This window comes from Trichomycterus rosablanca, chromosome 20 (genome assembly GCF_030014385.1).
Source record: "Trichomycterus rosablanca isolate fTriRos1 chromosome 20, fTriRos1.hap1, whole genome shotgun sequence".
NCBI classification, from domain to species: Eukaryota; Metazoa; Chordata; class Actinopteri; order Siluriformes; family Trichomycteridae; genus Trichomycterus; species Trichomycterus rosablanca.
Genome location: NC_086007.1, coordinates 13,266,286 through 13,290,561, shown reverse-complemented (window position 1 = coordinate 13,290,561; position 24,276 = coordinate 13,266,286). Strand labels below are relative to the sequence as shown.

General features: G+C 40.6%; 1 protein-coding gene across 7 annotated transcripts in view; it reads right to left on the bottom strand.

Moving 5' to 3' along the window:
• msi2b (musashi RNA-binding protein 2b) overlaps nt 1-24,276 on the bottom strand; it is a 451,597-nt gene that overhangs the window by 80,888 nt on the left and 346,433 nt on the right. For all 7 annotated transcript variants that reach the window (XM_063017232.1, XM_063017233.1, XM_063017230.1 and 4 more), the window contains exon 9: nt 9,845-9,959. In XM_063017232.1, the coding sequence (XP_062873302.1) occupies nt 9,845-9,959 (115 nt within the window). The remainder of the gene's footprint in view (nt 1-9,844; nt 9,960-24,276) is intronic.

The following is a 24,276-nucleotide window of genomic DNA, read 5'->3' as shown; positions in this document are numbered from 1 at the left end:
CCAGCACTGCAGTGACAATGACATGATGGTGGCGTGTTAGTGTGTGTTGTGCTGGTATGAGTGGATCAGACACAGCAGCGCTGCTGGACTTTTTAAATACCGTGTCCACTCACTGTCCACTCTATTAGACACTCCTACCCAGTTGGTTCACCTTGTAGACGTAAAGTCAGAGACGATCCCTCGTCTATTGCTGCTGTTTGAGTTGGTCATCTTCTAGACCTTCAACAATAGACACAGAATGCTGCACACAGCTGTTGGCTGGATATTTTTGGTTGGTGGACTATTCTCAGTCCAGCAGTGACAGTGAGGTGTTTAAAAACTCCATCAGCACTGCTGTGTCTTATCCACTCATACCAGCACAACCCACACTAACACGCCACCACCATGTCAGTGTCAGTGCCCCAGAGGTGGTGTGATGACCTTTTCAGAGTCGTCCCCATGTATTGGAACCACACTTGCCACAGGCTTTGGCAGTTGATGGTGTGTTCTTAACTGCAAGAATTGTCAATTTTCAATTCTTGCAGGTGCAGCGCTTCACCTTGTGCTTCAGTAGCGAGGCGCAACCCACCCGATTAAACCAAATGTACAAAATATTTTCTCCAATGATTACTAGTGACAAAACACTATATGCGTACACCCCAGATAATTACTAAGTTCAGGTGTTTCAGCCACAATTATTGCTAAGAGGTTTATAAAATACATTTGCTTCAATCTTTAGGAGCAACAGTTTCGAACAAGACGCTTTCCATTTCCAGTGTGTGCCCCTGTGCAAAAAAGCATGGTCCATAAAGACATGGTTTGACCGGTTAATTGTAGCGTAACTCCAGTGGATTGCACAGAGCCTTGACCTTAATCCCATTAAAAACCTTTGAGATGAACTGAAATGATGAAACATCATAATAACATTTTTGGTAGTTAGGTTTAATTTTACGAAGTGGATATGGGTCAAAATAATCATCACAGTGCAAAAAACAATGTGGTTCATTTACAAGAACTTAAACATAATAATAATAAACACATTAATGAAGGAGTGTGACAATACTACATGTGACAGCTTTGAGCCAATCATATCCAACAGGCAAATCCTTATTGGATAGAGATGATGCTTTGTAATGGGTGCTATGCTAATGCTAATGGAAGTTAGATTCCAGCTTACTAGCTGTGCTGTTGTAACCTACAGTGGGGCCAAAAAGTATTTAGTCAGCCACTGATTGTGCAAGTTCTCCTACTTAGAAATATGAGAGAGGTCTGTAATTTGCATCATAGGTACACTTCAACTACAGTATGAGAGACAAAATGAGAAAAATGAGGAAAAAAAAACCCAGGAAATCACATTGTAGGATTTTTAAAGAATTTATTTGTAAATTATGGTGGAAAATAAGTATTTGGTCACCCACAAACAAGCAAGATTTCTGGCTCTCACAGACCTGTAACTTCTTCTGTAAGAAGCTCTTCTGTCCTCCACTCGTTACCTGTATTAATGGCAACAGAAGAGGATTGGGAGAATATCATGTGGTCAGATGAAACCAAAATTGAACTTTTTGGTAAAAACTTAATTTGTCGTGTTTGGAGGAAGAAGAATGCTGAGTTGCATCCCAAGAACACCATACCTACTGTGAAGCATGGGGGTGGAAACATGCTTTGGGGCTGTTTTTCTGCAAAGGGGACAGGACGACTGATCCGTGTTATGGGAAGAATGAACGGGGCCATGTATCGTGAGATTTTAAGCCAAAACCTCCTTCCATCAGTGAGAGCATTGAAGATGGAACGTGGCTGGGTCTTCCAGCATGACAATGATCCCAAACACACCGCTCGGGCAATGATGGAGTGGCTCCGTAAAAAGCATTTCAAGGTCCTGGAGTGGCCTAGCCAGTCTCCAGACCTCAACCCCATAGAAAATTTGTGGAGGGAGTTGAAAGTTCGTGTTGCCCAGCGACAGCCCCAAAACATCACTGCTCTAGAGGAGATCTGCATGGAGGAATGGGCCAAAATACCAGCTACAGTGTGTGCAAACCTGGTGAAGACTTACAGGAAACGTTTGACCTCTGTCATTGCCAACAAAAGTTATGTTACAAAGTTTTGAGTTGAACTTTTGTTATTGACCAAATACTTATTTTCCACCATAATTTACAAATAAATTCTTTAAAAATCCTACAATGTGATTTCCTGGATTTTTTTTTCTCATTTTGTCTCTCATAGTTGAAGTGTAGCTATGATGAAAATTACAGACCTCTCTCATCTTTCTAAGTAGGAGAACTTGCACAATCAGTGGCTGACTAAATACTTTTTGGCCCCACTGTACATTAAGTTATTTTAATGTTATATATTGAAACATTCCATTACTTGTAAAAGATGCTAAAGTTTAAAGGCTGTGTCTGATTGCAATAGATCGACAGTGCACTAAAAAGTACAATTGCTTTTGGTTTGGGACAGCTCTTTAATATGAGGGTGGCACGGTGGCTAAGTGGATAGCACTGTTGCCTCACAGCAAGATGGTCCTGGGTTCGATCCCCAGGTGGGGAGGTTCGGGTCCTTTCTGTGTGGAGTTTGCATGTTCTCCCCGTGTCTACGTGGGTTTACTCCGGGTGCTCCGGTTTCCTCCCACAGTCCAAAGACATGCAAGTGAGGTGAACTGGAGACACAAAATTGTCCATTACTGTGTTTGATATTACCTTGTGAACTAATGAATTTTGTGTAATGAGTAACTACCGTTCCTGTCATGAATGTAACCAAAGTGTAAAATATGATGTTAAAATCCCAATAAACAAACAAACAACAAACTTTAATATGAGCACTCTTTAATAAGAAACTAAAATGTGGGGAGGATCAACAGCTTATATACACTAGGCATAACATTATGACCACTGACAGGTGAAGTGAATAACACTGATTATCTCTTCATTACTGCACCTGTTAGTGGGTGGGATATATTATGCAACAAGTGAACATTTTATCCTCAAAGTTGATGTGTTAGAAGCAGGAAAATGGACAACTGGGTCAGAGCATCTCCAAAACTGCAGCTCTTGTGGGGTGTTCCCGGTTTGCAGTGGTCAGTATCTATTAAAAGTGGTCCAAGGAAGGAACAGTGGTAAACCGACATCAGGGTCATGGGCGGCCAAGGCTCATTGATGCACATGGGGAGCAAAGGCTGGCCCATGTCCAACAGACGAGCTTCTGTAGCTCAAATTGCTGAAGAAGTTAATGCTGGTTCTGATAGAAAGGTTGCGTATGGGGCTGCATAGCCACAGACCAGTCAGGGTGCCCATGCTGACCCCTGTGCACCACCGAAAGCACCAACAGTGGGCACGTGAGCATCAGAACTGGACCACAAAGCGATGGAAGAAGGTGGCCTGGTCTGATGAATCACGCTTTCTTTTACATCACGTGGATGGCCGGGTGCGTGTGCGTCACTTACCTGGGGAACACACGGCACCAGGATGCACTATGGGAGGAACGCAAGGGAGGAGGCAATGTGATGCTTTGGGCAATGTTCTGCTGGGAAACCTTGAGTCCTGCCATTCATGTGCATGTTACTTTATTATGAAGGTTGTCATAATGTTATGCCTGATTGATGTATACACACTAACATGTATTATTCAACAAAAAACTATTTTTTAATAGTATAAAGTTTATAAATAAAGGTTCCTAACTTTTTTTTAATACCTCCATAACAAAGAGACAAAGGCACATTTTTAATGCACTGATTTTTTATTAGTTTAACTGGTGGGTGGCTCGCAGTGGGTCAGCTAAACCACACTGAAATGAGAACTTCAATAAAATCCCCACAATGAAAAACAAAAACATTGTTTACATACAGTAGTTTTGCTGTAGGTACTCTGAGCTTGTCAAACAATATTTCTCTCAAATAAAGTGATTGAATTTCTGTAAAGCAGGTTATGAAATAAAAGTAATAACCTCATCCTATCAGCACAAATAAAGGGTTATACTAACATGGACTAAACCAGGTTGGATAGAAAAGTAGCTGCTGCTTAAATTGTAGATATATTTATTTATTAGGATTTTAACATCATATTTTAGACACTTTGGTTACATTCATGACAGGGCCGGTTCAAGATTCATCAGTTCAAGTCTTTAATGTCAAACACAGTCATGGACAATTTTGTATCTCCAATTCACATGACTTGCATGTTTTTGGACTATGGGTGGAAACTCAAGCAGACACAGGGAATGCACCAGTTTCACTTGGGAATCGAACCCAGGACCTTCTTGCTGTAAGGTGCCTCTGTTCGGGATTCAGACACAGTCTCAAAGTTTAAGTCTAGACTGAAAACATATTTATTTACTCAGGCTTTTGATTCGTTTTTTTCCAGACTAGGTGTGTGGGGTCTGGGGTCTGGGCGGTCTGGTGCTGGCATGTTTTGTCAGATTTGCTGGCGCTGTGTGTTGGCTTCTGGCTGCGTCCAGCTTGTGGACTCTGTGGCCGGAGCTGTCCACCCCGAATATAGACAAAGGCGCAGAGCTTGGGGGTTCTTGGTCATAGAAACTTGTGGTGATCAGGGATGTTGGGTTGCTGTCGTTCTGCCTCTCTTGTCCGATCGCTCAGATTTGATGACTGTGGGGGAGGTGGGCGTTAATGTCCTGTGAAAGCCTTCATGAGCTTGTTACCCGCTCGCTCTTCCATTTAGTTATGCTGTAATAATTAGGGGTGCCGGAGTGTAAAGCTACTCTCTGTAAACCCAGAGGTGGTCCTGATGGAAACCTGTTGACCCCCCCAAGGTTAAGGAATGAAGTCGAGACTGCCGTGCCAACAATGCTGCTCCTGCCAGATGTGACGGAAACCTGGCGTGTTTGCACCAAGAATGTCAAGAACTCACTACAGACTTTATCACAGACTGGACTGAATAATAACTCCAATTATTTTTGCTAGTTATAACTTTTAGTTCATTTTAATTTTGTGTTATGTATGATTTGTGTAAATCCTATTTAATCAAATTATTCTCCAGGCCACCCAAGAAGGATGGGGGTCCCTGCTGAGCCTCAAGGTTCCTCTCAAGGTTTCTTTCTGTAATTTTAAGGGAGTTTTTCCTTGCCACTGTCGCCCTCGGCTTGCTTAACAGGGGTTTTGGTCTGTTGGTCCTGTATTCTGTAAAGTTGCTTTGAGACAATGTCTATTATAAACAGTGCTATACAAATAAATTTGACTTGACTACCCACTGAGCCAACATGCTGCCCCTCAAATAGGAGAATTGGTGAAAAGGTGTGGAGCTAACTTGTAGAACTATGTTATTAGCTCGCTCAAATTGCTTCACAGTAACTGGCTGGTATTTTCTTAAAGTAAGAATGTTAACATAGAAAAGTTCACACTAGGTGTCTCACCTTTAATTGTCACTTGGTGAGAAAACCCTGCAGTTTTGCACCCTTTTGGATTTTCTTTTGCTTTAATTATTGACTGTTTAGTTTAATTTAATTATTGACTGTTTTACCACCGCTTTATCTTAATTAAGGGTCGCGGTTGGTACAATTCACTGGGCAAAAGGCAGGAAACACCTCGGACAGGTCACTAGTCCATGACAGGAAGCACACACACAGACACACACCAAACCTAGGGTTTAACCTCCAGTTAACCTCACTGCATGTCTTTGGACTGTTGGAGAAAACCCACATAGACACAGTGAAAACATGCAAACTCTACACGGGAATTGAACCCAGGACCTTATTGCTATGAAGCAACAGTGCTACCCACCAAGCAACTGTGCCGCCCGGAAAGCCCGGGTCTGTCATGGTATGGGGCTGTGTCAGTGCCCTTGGCAAAGGTCATTTACACTTCTGTGATGGCAGCATTAATGCAGAAAAGTACACTGAGATCTTAGAGCAACATGTGCTGCCTTCAAGACGTCATCTTTTCCATGGACGTCCATGCATTTTCCAACAAGACAATGCAAAACCACATGCTGCACACATTACAAAGGCATGGCTGCGGATGAAGAGGGTACAGGTACTGGACTGGCCTGCCTGCAGTCCTGACCTGTCCCCAATAGAGAATGTGTGGAGAATTTTGAAACGAAAAATGCGACGTCGACGACCCCGTACTGTTGCACATCTTAAGGCAAGTTTGCAGGAAGAATGGGACAAAATAAAAGCTGAAACACTAAATCACTTGGTATCCTCGGTGCCAAAACATCTTTTAAGTGTGGTGAAAAGGAATGGCAACCTTACAAAGTGGTAAATGCTTTACTGTCCCAACTTTTTTTGGAATGTGTTGCAGATCTGAAATGCAGGAATGGATGTTTATTAATAAATGAAATGAAGTTAAGCAGATAAAACATGAAATATCTCCGGTTCATCCTGTCTGCAATCAAATAAAGGTCAAAGTAAATGTAAGAAACTCTTTTTTATTATTTGCATTTTCCATACTGTCCTAAATTTTTCTGATTTGGGGTTGTACAGTATATTATAAACATGTATATTTAAAAAATAATAAAAAAAAACACTATAAAAGCCAATGTAAAGAGTTGATGTAAATTAATTGTATTATGATAATGATTTATTTGGATGCTGTAATTTCTTTAGCTATATTTTCAGAAATCAATACTGATTAAACTTTACTGACAGAAAAGTTGGGACAGTAAAGCACTTTACTGTTCTTGTAAATATTATCTGTATATTGCTTGTATATAGTCTAATAGTTTGTATATTTTTGTGTTTAATGTCTAATGCATACATTGCTTGTATACTGTATTAATACTAGAGAGATACCATGAGCCGGAACCAAATTCCTTGTGTGTATCCACATACTTGGCCAATAAATCTGATTCTGATGTATAGAAAATGTACTTATGGAACAACCGATGTTAATTTTCCTGCTTTCCAAGCCATTAATCACACCGAATTCCATTTAAAATCAAGTAATTTCACCTTGTGGAAATCCACAAAAAAAATTCAAAGCTGCAGCTTAACAGTAGGTAATGAAAACAAATTAATTACTATTGTATTTAGCTTTTATTTAAAAAAAATGTTTTAAAAATCATTTTCAGTTTCTTTTTGACACAAGTGGACACAATGGAACCAAAAAATAATAATTTCATGCCCTCATTTTACATAAGTTAAATGTTCCTCTATATCGAGTGCAGGGGCAGCAAGATTTGCCCTGTTGGGTTTGGGTTTGAGATGGTGTGAATGACCATAGCAGCGCTCGCTGAATATCGATAACATATTTCACACCGGCAAGGGTGAGAATGCTTCATCAAGCCAAATTACGAATGGGACGACCTCTCCTCCAGCTTCCCCCATTAGCCGGAGTTCACATTCTGCACCGAGCATCAAACGATTTATTTGCTTCAGTTACTTTCAGCAGCCGATCAATCTCATAGTCATTATCTCTTGTCACTGGAGCTGGATGGAGCAAAAAAGCTGCCGGAGGGGGGGAAGAAAAAAAGGGGAGGCTGGTTCACGTCTGCAGCTGCATGTCGGGTCCTCGGAACAAACGTCAAATCTGCGGGAAAGGAGCCGAGACGAGCTGAGCGGATGTCGTGAGGGTGGCTGTGTGTGACGGGTTTGAAAGAGAGCAAGAAGGAGAGCGGGACCACACATGTGGGATCACGTTTCCCCAGTGTTCCTAAAAAGAGGCTCCTATCAGAAATACTGAGGGATTTCAAACTGGCCTGGCAGTGTGATGGTAGAGATGCCAGCTGAGTAAAGCATTATCAACTCAAAAGCAATTCCAGTGGAAGCATGCCAGTTCTGTCTCTGAGGAGAACTTCTATTACAATGCTGCCTTATTCAGTCTGTCTATTCTATTCATGCATATATTGTCTGTTTTACCACCAATTTATCCTATTTACGGTCACAGTGGGTCTGATTCACTGGGCGAAAGGCAGGAAACACCCAGGACAGGTCGCCAGTTCATCACAGAGCGAACACACACACAAAGACACAGGGAGAACAAGCAAACTCCACACAGACCCAAACTGCTCCATCTAGGAATCAAACCCAGGACCTTCTTGCTGTGAGGTGAGAACCCACCTAGACACTGTGCCACCCCCTGTCTATTTTAGCACTGTGGAATACAGGTTATTTTGGGTTTCTAGTCTTGTTGAAATACGTTCTTTGACATTATTAAAAAGAAACTGTCATTTTACAGCTGTTTGAAAGGATCTTTCATTCCACATAGGTTTCATATATAATATTAAAATATTTAGATCATATTTGGATCAGACACAGCAGTGCTTCTGGAGTTTTTAAACACCTCACTGTCACTGCTGGACTGAGAATAGTCCACCAACCAAAAATATATCCAGCCAACAGCACCCCGTGGGCGATGAGCGACCGTCTCTGACTTTACATCTACAAGGTGGACCAACTAGGTAGGAGTGTCTAATAGAGTGGACAGTGAGTGGACATAATATTTAAAAACTCCAGTAGCGCTGCTGTGTCTGATCCACTCATACCAGCACAACACACACTAACACACCACCACCATGTCATTGTCACTGCAGTGCTGAGAATGATCCACCACCCAAATAATACCTGCTCTGTGGTGGTCCTGTGGGGCTCCTGACCATTGAAGAACAGTAAGAAATGGGGCTAACAAAGCATGCAGAGAAACAGATGGACTACAGTCAGTAATTGTAGAACTACAAAGTGCTCCTATATGGTAAGTGGAGCTGATAAAATGGACAATGAGTGTAGAAACAAGGAGGTGGTTATGTTATGGCTGATCGGTGTACATCTGTACTTTACAATGTAATTCTTTTCCATATATCCTAGGTGGTTTGAAAGCTGGGACACAGAGAGGGTTAAGGCCTTGCTCAATAGACCAATGGTAGCTACATTGGCAGAGCTAGATTCAGACACACCACCTTTCAATTGGTAGCCCAAGGCTCTACCAACTAGGCTGCCACTGTTCTGTATCATGACGCTCTGAGATTTATGAATGCTTAACTGGATTTTGGAAGATTACTCTTGGGTGGCACGGTGGCTCAGTGGGTAGCACTGTCGCCTTACAGCAAGAAGGTCTCCAAGAAGGTCTCCACAGCAAGGGGGTTAGATCCCCAGGCGGGGCGGTCTGGGTCCTTTCTGTGTGGAGTTTGCACGTTCTCCCCGTGTCTGTGTGAGTTTCCTCCCACAGTCCAAAAACATGCAGTCAGGTTAATTGGAGACACTGAATTGCCCTATAGGTGAATGTGTGTGTGTATGTGTGTGTGCCCTGCGATGGACTGGTGCCCTGTTCAGGGTGTTACTTTGTGCCTTCGCCCATTAAAAAGCTGAGATAGGCTCCAGCACCCTGCCACGACCCTGATTGGATAAGCGGTAAAGAAAGTAAGTGAGATTATTCTTGGCTGCTCCCGTATTTAGAGGTCTGGATTTTAACCTATAACCTATGGTCTGCATACCAGACTTGGCACAGTTTTTATCCCGAATGTTCTTCCAGACTTAACCCTGGTATGTAAATATAACAATATAATAATAAGCTTAATCCAACATAAACATTAGAATATAGCATTAGAATGTTCATGGTTGATACACTATATGACCATAGAATTTGGACACCTGTCCAATGAGCTTGTTGGACATTTAAAAAACAAGTGATATTAAAATATTGTGATTTTATGTGACCTTTTCAGCTATAACAACAGCCACTATTGTGTAAAATATGAAGTATGTCTTTATGAAGAGCATTTATATGGCTGGGCACTGATGTTGGTCAAGAAAGCTTCAACTGATGCTGATCCAAACCTGTTCAATGGTGCTCTGTGCAGGCCACTGGAATTTCTTCAAACCAAGCTTATCATTATGTATTTATAGACTTTGCTTTGAATAGGAAATGACTTCAATAAAAACAGGGAGTGTCCCTAAAGTAAAGATAGAAAAAAGGTCTTCTTACTTAGCATGCCCATTCCTAACATGAAGGCGTCCATGGTGTAGGGCAGACCCCTGGCTCGCCCCCTCGTCCCTGGAGGAAACATCACTTCCTTGGGCTGGGCTTTCTTACATTCTACCTGTGAACAAAGCACACAGTGGTATTTCAGCAAACGTCCAGCTTGACTTTCTCTTTAATGAGACCTTTCGAGTGATAAAAGCATTCTCGTCTACCCTGTCAATCACAGCAACAATAGCTAACCATGGGCGTCTGTGCTTTACATAAAACCTCACACATTTACATTTTCTGCATTTAGCAGATGCTTTTATCCAAAGCGACTTACAGTACATCGTCTATGCTATTCAGGGTTAACGGCATTGTTTAAGGGCCCAACAGTGGCAACCTGGCAGTGGTGGGGTTTAAACTAGCAACCTTCTGCTTACTAGTCCAGTACCTTAACCGCTAGGCTCCAACTACCAGACTGCCAATATCTGCACAATTATATACCCATTAAGACCGTATGCATAGTTATTTGTTTGACATAGTATGTATATTATTATTATCAATATTATGCAAACCTAGTATTCCCATTCTTATGCCTATTATGCTTATTCTTATGCTTATCATTATTATTATTATTATTAGTAAAAATATTGTTATTAGTATTAGTATTATTAATATCCATATTATTCTACAAACTTAGTATTCCCATTCTTCTTCTTCTTCTTATTATTATTATTGTTATTATTATTATTATTATTATTATTTTACAAACTTAGTATTCCCATTCTTATGCTTATTATGCTTATTATTATTATTATTATTACAATTATTATTACGATTATTATTATTACGATTATTATTATTATTATTTTACAAGCTTAGTATTCCTATTTTTAAGCATATTATTATTATTATTATTAGTGTTATTATTACTATTATTATTATTATTATTACTATTATTATTATGCTTATTATTATTATTGTACAAACTTAGTATTCCCATTCTAATTCTCATTATTTTTATTATTATTTTATTATTATTATTATTATTATTATTATTATTATTTTACAAACTTAGTATTCTCATTCTTATGCTTATTATTATTATCATCGTTATTGTTATTATTATTATTATTATTATTATTTTACAAACTTAGTATTCCCATTCTTCTTCTTCTTTTTCTTCTTCTTCTTAGTATTATTATTATTATTATTATTATCATTATTATTATTATTTTACAAGCATAGTATTCCCATTCTTATGCTTATCATTAGTAGTAGTAGTAGTAATATCTATCTATCTATCTGTCTGTCTGTCTGTCTGTCTGTCTGTCTATATGGTGTCTATATGTCTGTCTGTCTATCTGTGACAAGCATGTGTTGGCCTCCAGATTGGTAGCTGAAATGTGATTTGGAAAACTAGCCAGTAAATCAACTGACAGCAAAACGGGGTAAATTGAATTAAATCTGCATAGACTTTTCCAGTCTGTTTATATTTATAGAAGTATTTCTTTCTTTTTGAAAACTGTTTTATCTTCATCAGTGTTGAAATGGTAACCTAGAATCACTTGGTGTCAGACTGGAATAAAACCTTTCCATTGGTTTTATCCATCAACCCAGTATGACAGTGGGTGAGTACAAGATGATAACTACAGATCGACTGCTATGATAAAAAATAACAAAAGAAACAAAGTTGCAATATTTAAAAAAACACTAATGACTCCACAGTGCTAACAGTGAGTTATATGTTCGTTTGTTTGTCAAAACACGCTTTGCAAGTCTTCAGGCAAGAAGTTAGATTTGTTTTCCTTTCACCGCACTGAAACATTCCCGTCTTTTGCTCCGTCTCGCTGTTTTCGTTTGGTCCTCATCACGGAACCAATTCCACCTGAGGCGTTTTTCCCCTCCGACACCCCCTCCCTCGACCTGGGTCCGTCTCTCACGCTCGTTCTCCCGCTGTGCTGACTGACATTTTGCCCTCCTCCTCAATGCGCAGCTAAGTGTCTGAGTGCCAAATGAACACACAACACAATGAGGGTCGGGCCCCGCACATCAAACGCCGGTGGCTCCGAGATGAAGCTCCATTCCTCAACACCGGAATGAAGCTGCCACAGTTCCATAACTCTTGTCTCAGGTACGTTATGTATCAACCCCAAACAAGCACAAACGGTGCTGAACTACTTCTGAATGGAGTTCATAACTCTGGGAGAGCCCTTATTTAACCCCACCGGGGTAATATCACTGGCTGACAGTGTACTCAACATCTCTGGGTAGGAGAGACTGATAAGAGACAGATATATTCAGACGCTGAGATAGCATTTGGTACATGGTTGAACGACTGAAAGTGGCAATCAAAAGCCGTCATGTCCGCCCTTATGAAGCTTTCCGCTCTACAGAGAAGTTATCTTTAGCAGTAAAGTCCACCACGCATGTCCATATCTGAAGCTGCTTCCACAAAGCCTCCAGCTTTCTTTCCCTTTTTATTATTTTATTTTTCCTGAAACAGATTTTAAATATGTCACAATTTGTTCTCCATGCTCTGCTGCTGTCACTGCACTCACTACTCTGCTATTATTCTCCATGTTTCGTAGGTGACAAATCACAACAGACACAGCAATTCTGTTCCAATACCTGCACTGAAGCAAAAACCTTCAATAGTCTTTTCTGGTTTCAGTATATACACTGATCAGCCATAACATTTAAACCACCTCCTTGTTTCTACACTCACTGTCCATTTTATCAGCCCACTTACCATATAGAAGCACTTTGTAGTTTTACAATTACTGACTGAGTGGATAAGACACGGCAGTGCTGATGGAGTGGTGTGGTGGCCCTGTGGGGGTCTTGACCATTGAAGAACAGGGTGAAAGCAGGCTAAAAAAGTATGCAGAGAAACAGACGGACTACAGTCAGTAACTGTAGAACTACAAAGTGCTTCTGTATGGTAAGTGAAGCTGATAAAATTGACAGTGACTGTAATGTTATGGCTGATCAGTGATCACACACACACATATATATATATATACCTATCAGCCACAACATTAAAACCACTTCCTCATCATCTGTTCTGTTGTACTGGTATGAGTGGATCAGACACAGCAGCGCTGCTGGTGTTTTTCAATACCGTGTCCACTCACTGTCCACTCTGTTAGACACTCCTACCTAGTTGGTCCACCTAGTAGATGTAAAGTCAGAGACGATCGCTCATCTATTGCTGCTGTTTGAGTTGGTCATCTTCTAGACCTTCATCAGTGGTCACAGGATGCTGCCCACAGGGAGCTGGTGGCTGGATATATTTTTGGTTGGTGGACTATTCTCAGTCTAGCAGTGACAGTAAGTGAGTCTTATCCACTCATACCAGCACAACACACAGTAACACACCACCACCATGTCAGTGTGACTGCAGTGCTGAGAATGATCCACCACCCAAATAATACCTGCTCTGTAGTGGTCTTGTGGGGGTCCTGACCATTGAAGAACAGCAGTACAGTCAGTAATTGTAAAACTACAAAGTTCTCCTATATGGTAAGTGAAGCTGATAAAATGGACAGTGTGTGCAGAAACAAGGAGGTGATTTTAATGTTATGGCTGATTAGTGTAAATGGAGAAAAATACAAAAAAATATATTATGTCTATGCTGGGAACTTGACAACCCAAAATCCCTGTTATTTAATGTACTAAATTTCAATACAGATTATTCAACATCAAGTCAAACAACTAACATGCCGTCAGACCTCATAATCCTGTTCCAGAACAAGCACGTGAAGTGCCAAAGAAAATACAAAGTGCTTCTCACTTCTATCAGCACAACATGGTGTGATTAAACAAATATTGCGAGAGTTAAAAGAGCGTGGAAGTACACGCATGAGAGAAGTGTGACGCGTGTAATTATGTCAGTGTGCGGTTTCGCTAACAAAGCCTGGAACACTTGGTATGTTGCTAATGGCCGCAGAAAGGCCTCGCTTCCGATCCGCCAGCCGTCAATGGGCCGTTAGGAGCCGTGACTGCTGTTCCACATTATTACATAACTAATTAGCCAACTGGTTGAGGTAGGCCACTGATGAGGTACTTCACTCGTTAATGGAAATATGAGACCCATGGGTAATGACGTGAGAGCTCAGGGCTGAGGAGCAAACATGCTGAAGTGGGGCAGGGGGTGGCAAAGATAATAGAAAGAGAGAAAGGGTTAGGAGGGGCGCTCTGTTGGATTGGTAGTACAGGGTCAGTTTAGGGGGGTAAATATTAATGCTTTATAATATTAGAGACACTACATGGCCATAAAGTGTTAGAATAGCTGGACATCACGTTTATAGACAAAGTAAAGTACATATCCATGCTAAACATTGTATTCAGCAATAATTTGGAGTAAGTCACCCACTTCCTAGCACCTAAAATGGCTTGGAATTTGGGACACAACTGCTAAGATTTATTTCCATTTAGCCACAAGAAAACTGATGAGGTCGGACAATGATCTTAAGCAACTATTTTTTTTATATGTGTGTTTGATCTCGTTTCAGGGTAAATCTACCCACCAACACAATTTACTTTTAAGAAGTATGATTGTCTATTTTTATATGATATAAATTAAGTAATGGGTCATTCCTGGGATTGGGTGCCTTTTGGACCTTAAAACTTTTTGAAAATAAAACACTGTTTTTATTTGTTTTTCATGTTTTATTATGAAAAGGACATGTTATACTTTTCCAAACTAATATTGGTCAAGCTCAAGCACACAAACTGTAGGTTTTATTAAAACATTTTTATTCAGTATCTGACCCAGGATGTCCACCCCTGTTTCGGACAAACGCATAACTGTTGTGTTTTAGCTGCACTTAAGGCCATTCTTTAAAGGATGCACACATAATATCAATATTTCTGCTATTATTGTAACCAAACTGAATAATAAAGCTATATAAATTACACATGCACCTCATATACACTGTGACGTCCACCCTGTTACGTATTAGGTCGTAACAGGATGGACAATAACAGGGTGGACATTCTGACATAAAATTTGCCATTAGCTAGCGAGTGAGCAAGACCATGCTAGCATAAAAATGAATTCAGACAAAGAATTCTCTGCTTTTTTGTATGATTATTTTTTTAAATTATCAAATCGTATAGCTTTTTCTCATAAATCCCATAACAGGGTGGACATGTTATGACTGACCATATAAGACTTTTAGGATAAACCGTGGAAAAAACAAGAAATAACAGGGTGGACAGCAATGTGAGGGATGTGTGAAAAACCCTTATAATCAGCGATAAAATGAAACTCATAAAGAAAAAAAAATCCAGGGTTTAGAGGGACTTAAGTAAACCTTTTAAACAGTATTAAAAGACTGAGATGTTTTCATGTTTAAACCTCATATATCAATCACTAAATCAGAATGTACAGCACTGGGGACATGGGAAAACCTCTGGTATCTAAGAGATAAAAACAGTGTAAAATGTATACAGTAATTGGGGGGGGGGCGGGGGGGTGTTGGAATACATCGTATTTGAAAGTGTTCATTATTTCAGTGAGATGTATTGTCTAAATCAATACATTATTGTACTTAATCAATACAGTGATCAGTACTGGGGACACAAAAGGCACCGAATTGTAGGAATGACCCTAATACATTAAATTCACCTTCTTAGCTGGCAGACCATACATTCTACTACTCTAGAGTCCACTGTGAGTGTCCTTTACACCACATCAGCCAATACTTGCCATTTTGCGTGGTTAATCTCTGTCTCTAAACTGCTGCTTGGCCAATTATTTATTTATTCATTCATTTATTTATTTATTTTTGCATTTTACCCTCCTTTTTCTCCCAATTTAGCATAGTCAATCTGTTGCTGGGGACCCTTAGTGGTGCCCAAGGTAGGGGTGACTTGACTGGCACACACTTCCTCCGATGCGTGCGCAGCCTACTGATCCCTTCTTATACACCCACACCTCGGTGGATTTGCGCGTGTAGCTGGTTTCAGACAAGGAGAGCCACACCCCAACCTCTGCGCTGTGCAGGTGCCCTGGCTAACCACACCTTACACAGCCCCACCCCTCTGTTAAATCCGGTCATTTCCCACCCTAGCAGACTGAAGGCCACTTTTGTCTGCTGCAGGCATTAGCCAATTATGCCTGCTAGAGGGTGCCCAGCCGACCGGTAGCAGAGCCGAGACTCGAACCTGGGAGTTCAGAATCTCTGCGCTGGTGTGCTAGTGACTTATCACGCTGCAGCACCTGAGCACCCTTGCTTGGCCATTTAAAAGTAAATTCAGACTTCTCTTAAATGTTGTGACCAGAGGAGGGTGGATATTCCACTAGCACACCAGTTCTGGGGTTCTGAACTATTCAAGTTTGAATCTCAGCTGTGCTACCAGTCGGCAAAGCGCCCCCATCTGACCATGTGACCATCTAGTCATATAGTGTCTGTGATTAATATAGTAAAAGAAAGGTAGGGAGGGAGGGAGGGAAGGAAGAAAGGATTTGATTTTATTAATCAAAATTTTTGATAAAAAATTGTTTATCACTTAATTATTTACGGTTCTTTGAGATTCAGTGACAGATTTTGCAGAAAGCGCAAGTGAGACTTTCTTACCATCTGCAATGTGAACGTGCAATTTCTTGAGAGCAACAGGAAAACAAGGATAAATATGTTCATTTTTGTCTGCTTTTTGTTAGCTCTAAAATACCATAATAGCCTAGAGAATGCAGAAAATGAATTAAAGAGACCTGACTGGTTTTATTTTGTTTTTTTTACATGTTTAATAAGACTCCACAGGGTAAAATCTCCTAAAAAATGAATAGGTGAATTAAATGCTTTTGGCTTTATATATTTTTTTGCTTTGACACTGTTGCACTCGCTACATTAATATCAAAACAACACACGCTACCATGTAATTACCATCGTAGTTAATGTCATCGTAGAATGAAAATGGACCATTACACAAATAATATTTGGTCAGTGGGGGTCCTGTGGAGGTCCCTAATGATTGATAAATGGGATACAAGGGGAGACAAAGTGCACATTGCAACAAGTGAACAGCAAATTAGTGTCATTTCAACTGAGAAAACAGACATGAGGCGTTTGTATATGTAGTAAATAGTAAAGGTAAGTAAATAACAATGTATACTGAAATAACACCTCTATATGTACCCACAAACCCTGTTGTTAAGGTGTGTTGTTGTGATTATGCAGGTACTTGTTTGTATAATGTGAATCTTTATAGTGTGTACTTTTTACTTTTGATCTATGTAACTATCTATCCATCCATCATCTATCTATCCATCCATCCATCCATCCATCCATCCTCTATCTATCCATCCATCCATCCATCATCTGTCTGTCTGTCTGTCCGTCCGTCCATTATCTATCTATCTATCTATCTATCTATCTATCTATCTATCTATCTATCTATCTATCTATCTATCTATCTATCTATCTAAGGTCAAAGGTCAAGAGAGAAGTTATGGTGAAATACGAATGGCTTATAGCAACAACAGCTCAGCCGTAATGAAACCTTGATCTCACAGATACCCGGGATTGGCTAATGTCTCTCTGACTGTCAGGGACAACAGGGATGCCATCACTCCCAATTGTGCTCTATTAGACCGCCAGTCACGGGTGGCTGTGACATCATTGGGGCTCAAACTGCCAATTTAGCCTTGTGTCACTAGGGAGACTAAAGCTGTTCTTTTATAATAGCTATCGCACACATACCCTATTTAATAGCAAATCTAATTGCTGGCAGGCAGCTCATGTTTAACACTAACTGCCCGGCTTTCCACACATCTATTAACCTATGGATGGAAAAAAAATGATCAGGAGAATGTGGAGCTAAATCTTTACAGTTCAGGCCTGACAGGATAATCGCTGAAGAAAGAGAGTTCAGAAAGTGCACTAATTGTCAGAAAATGAAGGGTACAAGTGCAGGTGTGATGTAATGGAACAAAGAGGGTTATTAGAGTGTGTGTTCTTAGCAGCAAGTTGAAGTGAACAGGGTGAAGTGTGAGACAGGGCAGCAGGGGATCGGTCAGTTTGAGAGAACACACTCATACACATTCAGTCACACATACACACACCTTATTAGTGTGCTGTTAGAAATGGGTCAGATGCAAGCTGTTAATCGGATGCTGTCGATGAAGTGAACTTCTGATGTCAGCTGCAGTAAATCTCCAAGCTAGTTGACTGAAGGTGACAGGTTAAGTGTTAGGCAGGGTTTTTCAAACCCTGGATTGTGACCCACCCAAAAAATGGGTCACAGAGAAAAATATGAATTTTAACTTCCTCCTCCTTCTTGTGGAGGCTTTACGTTACATTTTGTAAACCACAGTGGGACCAGATTGCCATCATTTTCATTAAATATATTTCGTTTGGTGTTTCGTTTTGATGCATTGTGTGTGTTGCCTGGGTCACAGTAAAAATCATGGACAAAATGTGGGTCGTTTGAAAAAAAGTTTGTAAAGGTGTAAGGACGGGCCGCTCCCATATTTAGAAGTGACCACAGTAAATCTGGTCCAGACTTGGAACAGTTTTTGACACAACCATCTTTATTTCATTCAGGCTTGGGTCAGACATTCAGAGCACACCAAGAAGTGCACCTCCCAGTGGCTAGGCTGTTTCAGCCAGTCATTCAATAGACACGAGCTGATAATATCTATAGATGCTCGACCAGCCAGTAGCACCCTATAATATAACTGACCAACCAAACCAAGTCTTCTTGTGTCACAATAGTACCTGTCCACACAAGGTTTTTTTCAACTGCATGGTAAACTCTGCACATGTGGATCTGTTTGATGTTATTACTATTATTATTATTATTTTTACAGAAATGATTTGGATATTTTGCATCATGTTCCAGTATAAAACTCAAACTGCTAATCATCCCACAGGAAATGTATATAATACACTCACATTGTCAAGAAAAGCTTTGAGATACCAACTGTATTTGTATTTATATTATAGTATAAGTTTAGCTAGCCCTTTGCAGCATGAAGACCTGCTGATACAAAACTTGGTGTGTTTAGTATTTTGATGGAATGCTATATGCTTGTTGGATAACGCCGGACAAATGGCCTTTAATTGTTGGTTAAAAGACATTGAAAAAGAAAAAATGCATCCCTTTTTTGTGTGTGTGTCCAGGATGTTTCCTACCTTTCGCCCATTGAATTGGACCCACCGCGACCCTGAATAGGATACAGTGGTGAATACAGTGGTGATAAAAATATACAATGAATTTACAACACATGGATGAATTTCGTATATTTAGTATATATGGATGAATTTTATATATTTATTAAATTCTAAATAAAAAAGCATAGATTTCCACCTTTTTGGACCACTCAAGAAGCTATAAGAGGAAGAACATTTTCATGTGATGATGATGTGAAAGCAGCGGTGCATCAGTGGCTACGTGCTCAACTACTCATATGCTGATGGCTTTAAGAAGGTTGGTATGACGCTGGGAAAAATGCATCAGAAGGTGACTATGTAGAAAAGTAATGTCATTTGTTTTGAAATTCCTAATAAATAGTGGGCGTACTACAATTGAGCTTAGTTTACTTCGCCACAATCATAGTCAATTATGTTTAATTCCTTAAGATAGCCTCAAAACAATTAAAATATGACTATTGGTGCTGTCCTGACATGACTGAACAATAAGCAGGCATGAATGATTATTGTACTTCCATGCTGAACCTAAACCATGCCAGACCTAATTTGCCTCCTAGCATATAAATAAAGCCATTCAGTACATACATAAAATGCTATTTAAAATCTGTCTAAACTACATGTTATATTTAAAGCAGGAGCCATGTACATTTTGCTCCATCATTCACATTTGTCTCTGTTTTGGCAGCAAGCCTCTATAGAGCGACAAGAAAGGCAGCACTTCAAATGCCTTATTCACTCATTCTGCCTCTTTTTCTACTTGAAGAATTGCAGCGCGGCCGAACACCTGCCTGCCTCCCGTTTGAAAACTGGGGACCGAATAATGTCCGACATGAAAAGCACTTAACCAAACGCCATAAATAAACACGCCTCCCTGACAGACAGGTCGCGAATGAAAACACCTTTAGCGGTCCTACCCAGCTCAGACAGTCGATGGTGAGAGGATTCCCAGTGGATGCCCACATGTTTTCAGGAGCTGGGCAAGTAATCTGTCTCATTTCAACTGAAAATTGATTTTATATATCACCCAAGCTCTGTGTCCTCGTGGTGTCCTCGTATTAAAATGAGGGGCGTTGAGAATAAAGCTGTTCTTTCGTTTTGGTTTGACAAATAAAGAAATACTCAATATCCTGACACAGCAGCATCAGTTTGGTATTAGGATACGTAAAGTACACAGTGTGAACTTTATTATTCAAGTAAAAAAAACACACGCTGAACAACAGAGCCGGGATCTCGAATACATCGTAGCGAGTCTCAGCTCTGCCTGCCGGCTGGGCTGAGCAGCCACATGAACAACGAATGGCCTGTTGCTCAGATAAGGGTGGAATTAAGCTGGATAGGGTCTCTCTCATAACTAATGCAATTACGACCTCTGCTGGCTGATTGATGGCGCCCGCACAGAGATGGGAAAACAGTGCTGTTAGGGTGTGTCTCTCCGTACACAGTGCTGATCTGCATTGCACTCGTCAAAGTGTAGGTGAATAAAATGCATACGGCTGCTGCCCACGTGTCGAAGGGGGCCTGGGTTAGCTTCGTTCTCCTCAATCGCGTGACGCAATCGGGCAATTGGACGCGCAAAAAGGCAGAAAAAGGGGAGAAAATGCATAAACAACATATATATATGTTGTCGTGTCTAGGCAGGTTTTTTTTCAGGGAGGGTGATTGGGTGGGCTGAGGTGAAGGTACTATTGATGCAAAAGTGTATATTTTGATTTTAGAGACACCCGATTTAGCGTAGCCAGTTAGTCTTTCACTGCTGGGGATCCCGATTGCGTTTGAGGAAGGTATATTTCCCTGCTCCATGCCCCTTCCGACTCATGCACAGTCCCTCAATTCCTTCTTTTTCGCCTGTGCCTTGGTGAATTCGCACATAAAGCTCATCCACTTCTGCACAGGCGCCACAGTCTACTAATTAGGGTCCTTGCTCAGCATTTAAAGACGCTGGCAACTGTGCCTGCTAGGTGCCATCCAGCGGACTGGTATCAGAGCTAAAATTCGAACCAGGGTGCCATATTGTGGTTATTTCAAAAACACTATAACAGGCGTCATTCTGCATGCAGTACAACCGAATGACATCAACACACAGAGTGTGTGTGCTTGACTGGCCTGCCTGCGGTCCTGATCTGTCTCTTTATAAAAATACATGGTGCATCATGAAGTGGAGAATCAGACAACACCAACTACAGACTGTTGAGGAGCTGAAAAAGTATCATTAGTAGAGAAGGTGATAGAACACAACTCTACACATGCCTCTGTCCTAACTTGAGAGAGAGAGAGAGAGAGAGAGAGCTTTCAAGAACCTTTCAACAGTTTATAATCCATGCACAATGCCAGAGTTTAATAGAGGTGGGTTAAATCACACTAGAATTGGACTGTGGCGCAGTGGACTTACATTCTTTTTTGAAAACTGCTCTTTAATATCTACTAGCTTTACTAGCTTTCACTTAGCTTAGATTTGGTTTGGTGAACACAAGGAGGTGAAGGCAACCATAACATTAAAATAAAAGTTTAATGGAATGCTGTTTTTGATTGTTTATACTGTCTTTATTGTTTATTGTGAGGCAGTCGTAGCCTAGTGGTTAGTAATTGAAAGGTCGCTGGTTTAAGCCCCACCACTGCCAGGTTGCCACTGTTGGGCCCTTAAGCAAGGTCCTTAACCCCCAACTGCTTAGACAATATACTGTAACAGTACTGTAAGTGGCTTTGGATAAAAGCGTCTGCTAAATGCTGAAAATGTAAATGTGTTGTTTTGGGTGTGTCTGTTAGCTCCAGGAAATAAAATTCTAACACATACAATGAAGTTCTTTCCAAATTCCTTCCAATTAGATTGGTGAAAGCCACCATTAAATAGTTAGGTAATGAACAACTTGTAACAGACATGGTTTTAAGCACCATATTGTTGCTGTTTATCAGTTCTTTTGATGTCCATTAGGGGGCACCAGAAAGAAAATGAGTAACTCTTTTCTTGTTAAAGGAAGCAGCCCAAGCAATTTCTGTAAGAAGCTAAAGAGTGTTTGCTGCCCTGCTGCTTGGTGATCAACTTGAGTACCTTGAAGCTCCTTTCCTGAGAAACTTGTATGTTTCATGCTCACATGTAAGTACTGTTAAATACTCTTTGAGTAACCCTGCTACACCAACCCTGCTGCTTGGTGATCAACTTGAGTACCTTGAAGCTCCTTTCCTGAGAAACTTGTATGTTTCATGCTCACATGTAAGTACTGTTAAATACTCTTTGAGTAAAATGGTTACTAATTACATTTTGGATATGATATTGATTAGCAGTGATGCTAATGCAATTTGCTAATCTTCCATGCTAACACACATTGTTAACGATTTGACCTGTGTAGACAATGAGTTCTTTTTTGATACTTAAAAACTGCTGGTTGGATTTTGGTACTGTAACTTTTGTTTTCACACAAGAACTAAATAATACATTTTGGACCATTTCATGGGAATTCTGGGATTATCTTGATACTGGAGTCCTTCTGGTCAGGCTGATCTATCTTTAAATTCTCTACAGAACAAAACACTGGAAAAGGGACATTTATAAATTTTGTTGTGATTTTGCTCATACAATTACACAGTTTGCGTGCATTGGATATCTTGGGAAAGGTTTGTTTATTTAAGAAAGCTGATCACAGGATAAGCAGTGCAGGGAACCCTCCTTAGATTAATTTCTGTGCACCCCTCTAACGAAGTTAGGTTCCAAACGGGCAGAGCACAACCTTACAATCAAACACCTATGGAATTGGAATGCTGACTATAAGCCAGGCCTTATCTATTTAAATCAGTGCTCAACTTCACTAACACTTGTAGTGGAATAGTTGTGTTCCAATGCTTGGGTGTTAGAGCAGTAAAGGAGAAACCAACTGAAATAAACTGGAATGCTGACTGCGAGCCAGGCCTTACTTCCACAAATCGATGCTCAGACTTATTAATAATGGTGGTGCAAAAGCAAATACCCACAGTTCTGTTCCAAGGAGAAACCAATTGGAATTAATCAGGAGGCTGACTGGGAGCCAGGCCTATAGTCTAAATCAAGGCGTAACCTCATTAGTATTTATGGTGGAATAGAAGCAAATACCCACAGTTCTGTTCCAATACTTGGCTGTTAGAGCAGCAAAGGAGAAACCGATTGGAATAAATTGGGAGGCAGACTGTAAGCCAGGCCTTATCTATCTAAATCAATGCTCAGTCTCAACAATGATGGTGGTGCAAAAGCAAATACCCACAGTTCTGTTCCAATGCTTGGCTGTTAGAGCAGCAAAGGAACAACCAACTGGACTAAATTGGGAAGCAGACTGTGAGCCAGGCCTTATCTATTGATCTAAATCAATGCTCAACCTCATTAATAATGGTGGTGGTGCAGCAAAAGCAAATACCCACAGTCTTTTTCCAATACTTGGATGTTACATTATTAAGCTAGAATGGGCGGTAATAGCTCTATAGAGCACTATATTAGGGATCAGAAGGTCACTGGTTCAAGCCCCTAAACATCACTTGTTTGCATTGTATTTAGTAACAAATGTAAGTCGTACAGGAACTACTATACACCGATCAGCCATAACATTAAAACCACCTCCTTGTTTCTACACTCACTGTCCATTTTATCAGCTCCACTTACCATATAGGAGCACTTTGTAGTTCTACAATTACTGACTGTAGTCCATCTGTTTCTCTACATACCTTTTGAACCTGCTTTCACCCTGTTCTTCAATGGTCAGGACCACCACAGAGCAGGTATTATTTAGGTGGTGGATGATTCTTAGCACTGCAGTGACACTGATATGGTGGTGGTGCGTTAGTGTGTGTTGTGCTGGCATGAGTGGATCAGACACAGCAGCGCTGCTGGAGTTTTGAAAAACTGTGTACACTCACTGTCCACTCCTACCTAGTTGGTCCACCTTGTAGATGTTAAGTCAGAGACGATCGCTCATCTTTTGCTGCTGTTTGAGTTGGTCATCTTCTAGACCTTCATCAGTGGTCACAGAACGCTGCCCACGGAGCACTGTTGGCTGGATACTTTTGGTTGGTGGACTATTCTCCACCAGCAGTCCAGCAGTGACAGTGAGGTGTTTAAAAACTCCATCAGCATTACTGTCTTATCCACTCATACCAACACAACACACACTAGCACACCACCACCATGTCATTGTCACTGCAGTGCTGAGAATGATCCACCACCTAAATAATACCTACTCTGTAGTGGTCCTGTGGGGGTCCTGACCATTGAAGAACAGGGTGAAAGGGGGATAACAAAGCATGCAGAAAAACAGATGGACTACAGTCAGTAAT